The 12,466-nt window shown below is 45.8% G+C and overlaps 1 protein-coding gene and 1 long non-coding RNA gene across 2 annotated transcripts; both read left to right on the forward strand.

The window, feature by feature from the left end:
- On the forward strand, window positions 1-7,873 carry LOC139046990 (uncharacterized). Its single transcript, XR_011507028.1, has 3 exons — window positions 1-116; window positions 5,090-5,182; window positions 7,747-7,873. It is a non-coding gene; the product is annotated as an uncharacterized lncRNA (long non-coding RNA).
- On the forward strand, window positions 915-4,812 carry LOC139061312 (TNF receptor-associated factor 2-like). The gene has a single exon (XM_070541141.1). The coding sequence runs from the start codon at window positions 1,211-1,213 to the stop codon at window positions 2,615-2,617; it is 1,407 nt and encodes a 468-aa protein (XP_070397242.1). The 5' UTR covers window positions 915-1,210; the 3' UTR covers window positions 2,618-4,812.
- Window positions 7,874-12,466: the final 4,593 nt, after the last annotated feature.

Raw genomic sequence — 12,466 nt, forward strand, 5'->3', positions numbered from 1 at the left:
ATAGCTCTAGCCTCAAGTTTCTGCAGCACCACCAGAGAAGTACTACGGGAGCGACTACAAAGGACGCAGTGAAACATAAACTTCGGTTTCTGTACTCAAAACATGGCGAACATTACGTAAGTAGACTGCAGTATGCCAAATGCATGGCCTTTGAGATTTATTACTAGCATAGTTGTTGTATGCGTGTAGGAGCAGCAATTGTTGGGTTCTCGCTGCTGCACGGTAATAACGAGATCCTAAAGCGATACGTAAGTACGTTTTAGGAAAAAAAAAACAGTACAATTTAGTACCATAAAAACGAATCCATTGATGTGAGAAATTTTTGTGGCTTCCGAGACTAAAACGTTCCATTGTTGCTAAGGCACAAACCGCACAACGCACCACAATTTCAGAGGTTATGCTTTACATATGCGTAAAGCATTTGTAAGGGCACACGCAGTAAAGCCTTTTTTTTTAAGTGCATTAGTTTATAGCACAATATTTGGCACATTATGTCAGTTTGTTTACAAACAAGCGTGTTCGAAATGCAGTCATCGGGTTGTTTCCGTGCACTCCTGCGAAGCATCAAGGGTAGCTTTGCAATACAACTAAGCTTTACCGTAAGAACAAGTAACTCACACTATTTAACGAAGTGGGCATAATACTAACAAAGCACGAATATGCAGCGTCGTGACAGCACTCTAAACTAACATCGAAACTAATCGAATACAGTTAAAATACAGTACGATTGTTTATGCAAGAGTACTGCTAGAGTACTAATGCCAAAAAAAGTGCTCTAATGTGTCAGCCAGAATGTTACGCAATTGTTACTGATTGATTTCTTTGGCAGCAAGTTTTTTTGTTTCGTGATAAATTGTTAAAATTTCGCTTCCAGGTGGCGTTCACATGGTTAGCGTTGTGTAGTATAATCGAGTGCGTCAGTGCGCTTTATTGTGTGTATTTGTGTCAGTTTTACACGATTGTAGTGAAATGGAACACATCTCATATGCTTAGGAACTTTAGAGCATGACGTCAGTGCTATTCAAAAACGTACCCAGAACACGACCTGGAATTCGTGAAAAGAGCGCGTCCATAGCGCGTCTGTGAAAACAACCCGAAATCAAATGCAACAAGGCAAGCGAGGCGAGGGTGCGCGACGTTGGTAAGCCGTGGTAAACTCTGGAGACTCTGTCACTCTGTTAAATCACTTGTTGACCCATACAGAAGCATTATGGCAACCCATCGCTACACGTGCGTTGGCTTTTCGGCTAAAATAGACTGGAAGAGCATCGAGTTCCTGCTACCCATGCCCGTCTACCGCATCTGCAGTATATGTGGCGTGGTACCCGACATGATATTCAGCCTCGAGTGCGGCCACGTCTTTTGCACCACGTGCATGAACGAACTGATGTTGAACTCGCCCGTCGTCGTCTGCCCTTTCGACAAGGGGAGCTTCGAAGAAGGCCGTGTAAGCCGCGACTCGTCATCTCAGGCGTACGTCACCGGTTGCAAGTCCTACTGTCTCAACAAAGCGAACGGGTGCAACTACGTCGGCCCCGTTTCAGATATGGTCGAGCACTACTACTCGGAGTGCTGCCACCACCTCGTCCACTGCCGCTCGTGCAAGAATCCCGTCGCCAGAATGAACGTCTTGGCTCACTTGCGGGGCGGCTGCAAGTCGGACGTGCTGGCCACGAACCAGGCGCGGACGTCGTCCGCATCCGCTAGCGGTGGCTCCGACGCCGACGGTTCTCTGTCCATGCTTCTGAGCAAGATCGAGAACCTGGAGAACGTCCTTCTGACGAGGACAAATCACCTCGAAGAAATGCTGCGCGAACGCATTAGCGTCACTGCGCAGCCGCCGGCGGCTCTCGCTGACGAAGTCGCTGGGACCACAATTGATTCACGGCCGGACACCACCACTGCGGTAAACACTACCACACAAGCCGGCGGAGAGCGACGGCAGCCCGACGTCGTGTCGGCATCTTCGACGTCTCCGTCCGAAGAGAACGCTACGCCTGTATCCAACCGTGACGCTTCGGTGGCAGACTCCCCGACCCAATCGAGAGATCAGTCGCCCTCCGAGCCTCTCACGAACGGCCTCAATGGCGAGCCCGAGGCTGTGGTTGAGTCAACGACACCTTCAGATGCTGCCGAAGCGCAGCCCAGCCAGGAACCGAAAGCCTTTTTCACTTACGTCTGGGTGATCAAACCCTTCCGCAAGTACCGTAACGCGCCCCTGCAGGTCTTCACGAGCGACGTACTCACTGTGGGCGAAAACGGGTACAGGATGAGGCTCGAAGGCAAGTTCCACGACCTGGGCGACTCGTCTCTTCACCTCGGGCTCTACATGAGGATCGTCAGGGGTCCCAACGACGCCTCGCTCGAATGGCCGTTCAACCGCAAGTGCTCCTTCGTGGTCCTCCACCATAAGCAGCGCCCCAGAGACGTAAGCTACGACGTTTTTGCCCAAATGAACGTCGAGGAAAGGCAGAACGCGGCCAACACGGTTCTGAAGCGACCGAAAAAGAAGGATAACGACAGCATCGGCCTTGACAGGTGTCTGTCGGTCGCGCAACTGCTGCAGAGCGGGTTTGTCAAGAACAACGAATTCAGGGTGCGCTTCATTGTTGAGTGAAGTGCTCGCCGCATTTCGCGAAGCAAGACCTGTCGGGATGCGATAGACTTGCTTCCAGCCTTTGGACTGTTTTCTCGAGAGCGGTGGTGAAAAAACCTTTTTAGCACACGTCCATCCTTTTTTGTTGTTGCTGCCTCATCATCGGTCACATGTCGAAAGCATCATATTGTTTTATTTGGCTGCTTGGAATGGCTGAATATGGCGACTAATGTTGAGTGAATAGCTAACGGTCTTGCTTGCTGTGTCTTTGCCATCAAAAGCACTGACACACCAAACCGTTTCACCAAAGCAGATGAAATGATGTGGAAGTTATGCGGCAGGCAGGCACTGCTAGTTCAGAAGCTTTCTTTTCTCTCTTTTACTGTTTCATTATTTGTTTCCTAACTGATTGCCTGAACTGTGATCTGCATGATAGCCAGACTCGCGAGCATGTGGTACAAGAATTGTGATTATCTGTAAGCTTACATCATTGAAGGTGTACCTTTCATGAGTCGGTTTATGTGTTTATCACCACCACCTCATGTGCAATGAGCTTGATTCGATAGTTGAATTTGATTTGATGGTTGCAGCTTCTATTGAATAGATGGCTTGCACTGATGTTGCTGCCACCTCTCTGGCAAAACGTTTGCACGCACTAGTGTTACCTGCTATTCCTCGGTAGTGCAGAATAGACTGAGTGCCTCACCCAAATGGTGGAAGCGACATTATGTGCAAGCCTTCTTTTATACATGTCATCCTTTTGGAGGTTGTGAGCACTTATGGATTGATGCACAAGTTGGTTCGACCTTCCATGGGTTCTTGCTGTGGGTTTTGAATAAGGTGGATCACTCTCTGGTTATGAAAACATGTGAGCTTATGTTTGGCCACTGTATCTTGGTGGTTTGCTTGCTATATGTTAAAGTAAGTACCTTTCTCTAGTGGAGTAATCGGGCCAAATGATGTCACCATCATGTCTTGCTTTTCGTTATCCTACCCATATGGGAAATGAAAAACAATAGAAAGATTACATTGAATGAATCAACATAATTGTGGGCTTGGGCATTTGTTGCACCAACCCTAGTGATCAACCTTTGCTGTATCCTGTGACAGCTAAGGTGGCGTTGGCACATGACATCACCAAAAGTCACTGATGGGCTCTTGGGAGTTTCTGGCGCCAGGCTTGGTGCCTTGTTGTGCAAATGCCAACTGTTGTTTCAGTGTTTGTTTGTGCTGTCATCATCTTTGATGCTACAAATTTTATGCAGCAGTATTAAGTTTCACCATGTTTTGGCTCATGAACAAGGTGTCTTGCTTCTCTGACAGAGATGGGCGACATCACTATACCAGAACTGTGGCCTCCAAGATTGTGTTGTATTGTGTGGTGTAGATAACACCTCTAATTGCAGAGGCCATGCCAGACAGTTCCAGTAATTTTGACAAAACATTTCTGAAAAACTTGACATGTGCCACCATGACAACACCTTCCTGCAGGTTACATTTTCACGCATATTTGCTTTCCATCATTTTCATTCTAGTTTCCATATGTTTTCACTGCACAAGGGACCCAAAAGCAGCTCTGTGTAATTTAAACATCAGCTACACATTTTGCACTGAAGAAAATGTGGGTTGTATTCCCAATCAGTCACTTTCAAAGTGTACTAAAAGTGTGAGATGGGACAGGAACATTCTCCCATGTCTTGCACTGTTAGAATACTGCAAGTTTGTACTAACTAAGCAAAATCAATGCATGACGTTTTTGAAGGTGTCATTTTGAATTTGCATTTATTGAAAAAACCTGCAGCCAGAAGGATGCCTGTTTTTTCACTTAGGTGTTGTGTTGCTTGTTACATCGCACAGAAGTTACATACCCCTAAGGGATCTACCGTGGGTACGGCTTGAGCTGTGTTGCTGTCTTACCTTGGTAAGACTTTATTTTTGCGCAGAATTTCAAATAGTGCAGATGAATCTCTTTCCTTATTTCTTCTTCTTCCACTTTTTAAATATTTTTTTTTTCAGCTGCATGGTGCATCTGGTGCTTCATTAGTTGTCTGTGTGCCCTGTTTTTAGTTCTTTTGCTTTGAACCATAAGCACTGTAGTGATCAAGTATCACTTACACTTTCTTTTGCATCTGTCTGTTACATTGCCCCTGTGAATTGGCAGTGCCACAACAGGACTGCTTTGTTTGACGAGGCCAAATAAAAGCACAAGGAATGCACCTGTCTCGCATTTGTCTAGTACAAGAAAACAGAAGCCTTCTGCCTGGAAACGAATTTCAATTACTTCAAATGAAATAATAACAAATATTGGCACAATTGACGCTAAGTAAAACCTAGGAAAGGCCACTGATTTATGAACACATGGTAGTAGCGGGTGGTGCTTAAATACTGCCGACTAGTGAATGGCTATTGAAATGATGTATTTGAATTGCTGTCTGAAACAAACAGCTACTGTTTGATTTTAAGATTACTTTTAAATAATTTCAACCTTTTCAGTAGCAGTGAAAGGCCTCTGCAGTTCATGAAAAGAAGCAACCAGCCATCTGTATGGGACATGGACTTGTTGCCATCGAAGAACAGGAACCAAAGGTCAGTGACAGGCCTGGAATGTCAGCCCAAGTGTACTGTTTCCGTTGCCATTACTTCTATGTGAAAGGAAAAGTAGTTAGTTCAGTTTTCTTAGTAGGGGTGATGGCGGAACAATTCAGTTCAGCCTGGCATTTTAGGCCCGCAGTTGCTCCACTTATAGCGCCTCTTTCCAGGTATATAGTTGATGACCATGTGAATGAATGAATGAAACCACATTTATTCCACATTAAAATGCGTCGAAGACGCTGCGGTGGAAAGAGGAGGAGTGTTATTGGAAAAGGGGAAGGGTAAGGCTGCCTGGTGAAAGTCCAGCTATTGAAGAAACTCAAGCAGAAGAAGCAATTTTTATCCTTAGATCAACCTGGTGGCTTTCTGTAAACACTGGGCATTGTCCACAGTCATATGGAAGTCCTCTTCTCATGGCATCCAGTAGAATGTTTTACTTCGCAGTATCACAACAGCAGGGCCATACAAAGTGTTCCATATCGCTTAACTTGCTGCAGCTGACACAAATGAGCTTGAACTGATGTGTCCCTTCGAAACTATATTTTCATTAGTTTTGTGGCAACAGGGTGGTTATTAGAGAAGAAAATGAAGGTCAAAGTTAATTTTTCATTTGCTGGGCTGGTATGTCAGTGTAACGTGGCAAACATCGGTATACATTCTTCGACATTACTTCTGCTGTGGCAGAGTAAAAGTTGTTAACACTTGTGGCTTACGACTTGTGTGGAATGCAATATATTTAATCTTTGCTGATAAAAATTAACTAGGTGCAAGCAGACGGCAGCGCAATCTGTGGCGTCGCGGTGAGCTAGTGGAGTTTACGTTGGTGTTGCCAAAAGCTTTTTGTTTTTGCACCCTTTGTGGCGTACCAAGCCTCCTTTTGCAGTAGTAACATTGGCAATTTAATGCATTACCATTTTTGGGGCACCCCACACACTTTCCGGGGGCCAAGCATCTATCTATGTATATTTTGTATCTATGTTTGTGTTTATGTATGTTTGTATCTAACCACTTTTCCTGCCTACCTGGGTCATTGGGTGGCCTGTGGACGAATGGGTAGTGCATTGGTCTCCTCTGCTTAGGCAACACGGTTTAAAAATCAACCGTCGGACCAATCTGGGTCACTGAGTATGTGGCAATGTGCACATACATCCCGCTCTTCAACCAACCTCTTTTGTGCCCACATTGGTCATACTGGATGCTGGACTGGGTAGGTACCACTGTTCAAAGAAACTCTTAGACACCGACTTGGAGCTATTTCTAAAGGATGGATGCACTGCCAATTTTTCTAATACAGATCAGATCGTTTTTTTCTTTAGTGTCCCTCTGATGTAACAAGCTGGCTTGAAAAGCGTAAAGAAGAGGTGACTCAGTGGTTCAGCAGCAACAAACATTCTGTGATCGTGAAGCACGCATTGAACAGCCAAAACAGGCAAGGGTGGTGTGGCAAGAGCAGCTTGTAACACAAGCATGTTGTGACGGTCAAAAGATTCAGAAGAGAGATTATTTGAGCATCACCGCTGTACTTCAAGTTGAGATGCACTTGGTTCCAACAGGCATGGATGATAATTAGTGTAAACTGTTTGAATATTCTGCGGTAAATAATAAGGAAAACATAGACAGTTGCTCCATATTTGGGAAAGATGAGCATGAAATCATAGTATGTTCAACTTAACTTAGACCGACAGGACAGTTTATTGAGGCCAGTGACCATGGTGCAGCTGAAGTTTAGATGCACTCGTTGCTGTATTAACAGGTTCACACATCTTGAGCGTGTCAGGCCTTCATTTGCCACAGCTATCGTGTCTTCATGTGTTCTGGTAGATCAGAAACTTCAGCCCGCTAAGTTAACATAAGCTCAAAATGTTACGTGTTGTCAAGTTCAGGTTAGAGCTACACCAAAGTGAGTGGTCAAATTGTTTAAATGTACTGTTTTGAAGTTCTGTTCACATTTAGCTAGCAGTAAAGTGCCAATAGATAAGGAAGGTTAAAGTCCTCTATTTCACAGTTACACCTAAACTAGAAGGTCAGTGTGACGCTGCAGACAGTGGACAGTTATAGTGGAGTGCTTAAGGTCCACTCCACCCAGTCCATTAGTTATAGCCAGCAATCTGTACATAGCCACTTGGTGGGAGTGCTAGTTTACATGAGCATAACGTTGCCTTCACTTTGTTACTAAGACGATTAAGCAAGTGTGCCGAAATGGTTTTTGTCGTGCACCTAACCTGCCATTGTGGTGTAGGGACTTCGGCGTTGTGCTGCTGAGCCCGAGAGTGCAGCATAATATCCCAGCTGTGTTTGCTGCATTTCAATCGGGGCAAAATGCAAAAACACCCATGTATCATGAATGGGGTGCACATTAAGGAAACCCAAGTGGTCAAAATTTTTTTGGAGCCCCCACTACGGCATGCATCATAATGATGAAATGGTTTTGACATGGACGAGGGACGTTCTGAAAGCATTCACCAACACCTCTTGTGCTGCAATCGTTAACCATTTGCCTAACCCAGAAGAATTACACAAGAGCTCTTATTTCTTCCATGGGCCTGCTCTCTCCCCAGCAACCTCACAAAGATGGAGGAAGCAGATCTGGGCTGGGGTCAGCCTCACCACTGCTGTCACCTGCGAGCGGAAGAGCTTCATCAAGTACAACGCCACCTGCCTCAACTGTACGGCTCTGGCACAAGGCGCCAGTGTTTACCACCTGCTGTGGGCTAGCCCAAGCACACGACGCCCCTGAGAGCCCTTGCTCAGGTGGCCTGTAGTGGCCTCCACTGTGACCAGCGTGCTGTCGTCAGTAAGCGGACTTAAGATTACCCTCCATACGAAGCATTACTTGACTTCGGCACAATGCAGGGTTGCGTTCATTTACACAGATCCTTTTTATTGCAGTGCTTTAAGGCTGCCCTCAAAAAAGGAAAGCGCAACAGCATGTGCCTTTCCTTATTTAAGGCAAAGTTGAATCGGGTGCTGAGCTGCCCTTTTGATATTGAGGCAGCTTGTGACGAGAAATTGTTTGTAGCATAGAGTATCCCATGCACTAGAGATTGGCAGTTCAGTGTTTACAAAGGCACTCCCCCCCCCCCCTCTACACAACAGTAAAAACAATCTTTATGTGGCATTGTCCACTCTGAGATTTACTTTGACTTCAGAATTTAGGCTTGTTGCTTTTGCCTAGTCCCTTGCACAAATTTGTGGTCACTTCATGTGGTTTCTTGGGCTTGTTAAAGCTCGAATTTTTTCTAACCAAGGAAATAGTAATTTAGAGTGTTTTCCCATACGGCGGTATCTCTTCTTAAGGCAAAATATTACATGGCTTCTAGAGCCAGCATTCATTGAGGTCTTTAAACCTCGTTGTAAACGCGAAAATCAACAAGAATGCTATGACCATCAAGGTACAGTGTAAGGTATCTGGTACGATCAATGACAGACAGCATTATACCAATTCCCCTTCGGCAGCATATTTTTACCACTTTGTCTTTGGTAAACTTGCAGCTTTTTATCAAAACGGGCATGAAAATACATTCTGGGTCATTGTTTTAACTGGCTATGCTGCTTATTTGGGCTTGGTTTGTGGAGTTCCGCACTATCTGAATTTATATTGTTACGTGGAGCTATACACAACAGGAAAATATATCTACAATATATTTGCAAGGCGATCAAGTGATGAACCATATGTTTCAGAGCACTCCCTAGATCAAAAGCATCTTCTTCATCGACGCTCCTCTTGAGGAATAGTACCGTAACATGACCCTCGGCTGTAGAGGCACCGTCACGGTGCTTGCTATGGTGTGGGTGAGCAGTAAGTTTAAGGCGGGATACATGAACAATGTCTGTCGGTGGCAAAGTGTATGGAGAGGAAAACTCGAGCAAGCAAATCTTGTAAGTGGCACCTGTTACATGCCTTAAGACACGGTAGAGTCCGGAGTGCAGGGAAAGCAATTTTTTCGGAAAGTCCAACACACCAAGTTGAAGTCCAAAGAAGCAAAAGGGCACCCGGAGTATGATAATGTTACGATGACGGAAGTCATAGTGGTGCCTCTGGTAGCTTTGCGATATAGTGAGGCGATGGCAAGCAATCTGGCATGCCTCATTAGCTCTGGAAGTGGCAATGCAGGCATACTTACTGGGCAAATGGATGGCAGCAGGGATGATAGCTCCAAAGGTAACATTGGGCTGCGGCCATACTGAAGATAAAAGGGTGAAAAAGCCATGGTATCATGACGCAAGGAATTGTTAACAAATGTAACGAAGGGTAATGCAATGTCCCAGTCTTGGTGGTCAGAAGAGACATACATAGAAAGCATGTCAGTTAGCATTCGATTGAAGCATTCAGTCAAGCTGTTGGTTTGTGGGTGGTAAGCCGTCGTAAATTTGTGTTTTGTGGTGCAGGAGCAAAGCAGGTCATCGACAACTCTGCAGAGAAAGTAGTGACCACATTCGGTGAGGAGTTGACAAGGGGCTCCATGATGTAAGATGAGATCATGTAGCAGGAAATCAGCGATGTTCGTAGCACAACTGATAGGGAGAGCATGTGTAATTGTGTATGAGGTGGTGTGGCCCATAGCAACAGCAATCCATTTGTTACTGGTAGTAGATGCAGGGAAAGAACCGAGGTGGTCAAGGCCAACTCAGAAGATGGGGTCAGATAAGGATGTCAAGGAGCTGAAGGAGGCCAGCAGGTGGCATAGGTGGTTTCTTTTGGCATTGACACAGTTCACGAGTAGCGACACAGTGGCGAACAGAGTGGTAAGGACCTGGCCAAAAGAAGTGACGCCGAACATGGTTGTAGGCCCAGAAACTCTAAGGTGACCAGCGGTCGGGGTACCATGGAGCTAGCCAAGAACGCTCAAGTGCAGATGCGTAGGAACAACAAACAACAGTCCGCGTCAGTCCAGGTGGACGTTGCAGCAATATGCTGTGCCATCTTTAAACACGAAGAGGCGAAGGGATGGATTGGGCACTGCAGCATTGAGCTTCTGAATAAGCTCACTTAAGATGCGACCACGGCGCTGTTTATCATGAATGTGGTTTAAACCAGAGAGCGAGAGCACACATGCAGGCACGTCATCAGAGGCTTCAGGCAGATTGACGGGATTGCGGGACAAACAGCCAGCATCCCAATGCAATCGTCCAAACTTATAAGAAACAGAGTATGTGTACTTTTGGAGTCTCACCGCCCAGCGATCAGGACGCCCAGTGGGATCCTTAAGGGACGAAAGCCAGCAAAGTGCGTGGTGATCGGTAGCGACTGAAATGCCAGCCATTTAAGTAGGGGTGGAATTTTCCCACTGCCCAAACGAGAGCAAGACGCTCCTGTTCCGTGATGGAGTAGTTTTGTTCGGCTGGTGAATGGAGATGGCTGGCATAGGCGATAACATGGGCATACCCATTTTGATGCTGGACTAAAACAGCGCTGATGCTGTGGCTTCTGGCATAGTTCTGTTAGCTCGGAGCCATCAAAATGAGTCAGGGCAGGTCGTGTAGTGAGTAACGTGATGAGGGTAGAGCAGGTGGTAGCCTGTGCAGCACCTAAAAAAAAACGAGATGCCTTTCTTTAATAAGTTCGTTAGAGGGCATGCTATTTCTGTAAAATTGTTGGCAAAACGACGGAAGTATGAGCATAGTCCCAGAAAGCTACGAACTTTCTTTGTGCAAGTCGAAACGGTGAACTTCTGCACAGTTCGAACTTTGTCCCAGTCGGGGCAAACGCCACTCGAGTCGATGAGATGGCCGAGCATGATAAGTTGCTGATGTCCAAAGTGGCACCTGAATGAATTGAGTTGCAGGCCGGCTTTGTGAAAGGATAGAGGAAAGTCAGTTGAGATGTGTTACAAACGTTGGCGAAAACAAAATGACATCATCAAGTTAACACAGGCAAATGGACCATTTAAAACTGCGGAAGAGGGTGTCCATCATGCATTCGAAGGTGGCCGCGGCATTGCCTAAGCTGAAGGGCATAACTTTAAACTGATAAAGGCCATCAGGGGTAACAAAAGTGGTCTTCTCACGGTCCATGTCATCATTAGCGATCTGCCAGTACCCTGACCGCAGGCCAATTGACGAATAATACTTGGCACCATGCAGGCAATCCAGAACGTCGTCTATGCTCAGGAGCAGGTACACGCCTTTTTTTGTGATCTTGTTAAGTTGCCAATAGTCGACGAAAAATCTCGAACTGTTGTCTTTCTCTTTAACAAGAACCACAGAAGCTTAATAAGACAGGTCGATTATATCTTTGGTGAGCATTTTGTCAAACTCCTTTTGAATGATGTGGCACTCAGCTGAAGATACCCTTTATGGCCATCGCTGAATTGGATGGTGTGATGTGAAGGTGTGGGCCCCGGCCTCAAACATACAGGGATGGCACAATGAACACATCATCATCATCATCATCATCATCATCATCAGCCTGGTTACGCCCACTGCAGGGCAAAGGCCTCTCCTATATTTCTCCAACAACCCCGATCATGTACCAATTGTGGCCATACCGTCCCTGCAAACTTCTTAATCTCATCCGCCCACCTAACTTTCTGCCGCCCCCTGCTACGCTTCCCTTCCCTTGGGATCCAGTCCGTAACCCTTAATGACCATCGGTTATCTTCCCTCCTCATTACATGTCCTGCCCATGCCCATTTCTTTTTCTTGATTTCAACTAAGATGTCATTAACTCGCGTTTGTTCCCTCACCCAATCTGCTCTTTTCTTATCCCTTAACGTTACACTTATCATTCTTCTTTCCATAGCTCGTTGCGTCGTCCTTAATTTGAGTAGTACCCTTTTCGTAAGCCTCCAGGTTTCTGCCCCGTAAGTGAGTACTGGTAAGACACAGCTATTATATACTTTTCTCTTGAGGGATAATGGCAACCTGCTGTTCATGATTTGGGAATGCCTGCCAAACGCACCCCAGCCCATTCTTATTCTTCTGATTATTTCCGTCTCATGATCCGGATCCGCCGTCAATACCTGTCCTAAGTAGATGTATTCCCTTAAGACTTCCAGTGTCTCACTGCCTATTGTAAATTGCTGTTGTCTCCCGAGACTGTTAAGCATTACTTTAGTTTTCTGCAGATTAATTTTTAGACCCACTCGTCTGCTTTGCCTCTCCAGGTCAGTGAGCATGCATTGCAATTGGTCCCCTGAGTTACTAAACAAGGCAATATCATCAGCGAATCGCAAGTTACTAAGGTATTCTCCATCAACTTTTATCCCCAATTCTTCCCAATCCAGGTCTCTGAATACCTCCTGTAAACACGCTGTGAATAGCATTGGAGATATCGTA

Source organism: Dermacentor albipictus, chromosome 6, assembly GCF_038994185.2.
Source record: "Dermacentor albipictus isolate Rhodes 1998 colony chromosome 6, USDA_Dalb.pri_finalv2, whole genome shotgun sequence".
NCBI lineage: Eukaryota > Metazoa > Arthropoda > Arachnida > Ixodida > Ixodidae > Dermacentor > Dermacentor albipictus.

What these genes read in the sequence shown, in the direction of transcription:
- LOC139061312 (XM_070541141.1), top strand. Translation starts at nt 1,211, where the DNA reads ATGGCAACCCATCGCTACACGTGCGTTGGCTTTTCGGCTAAAATAGAC.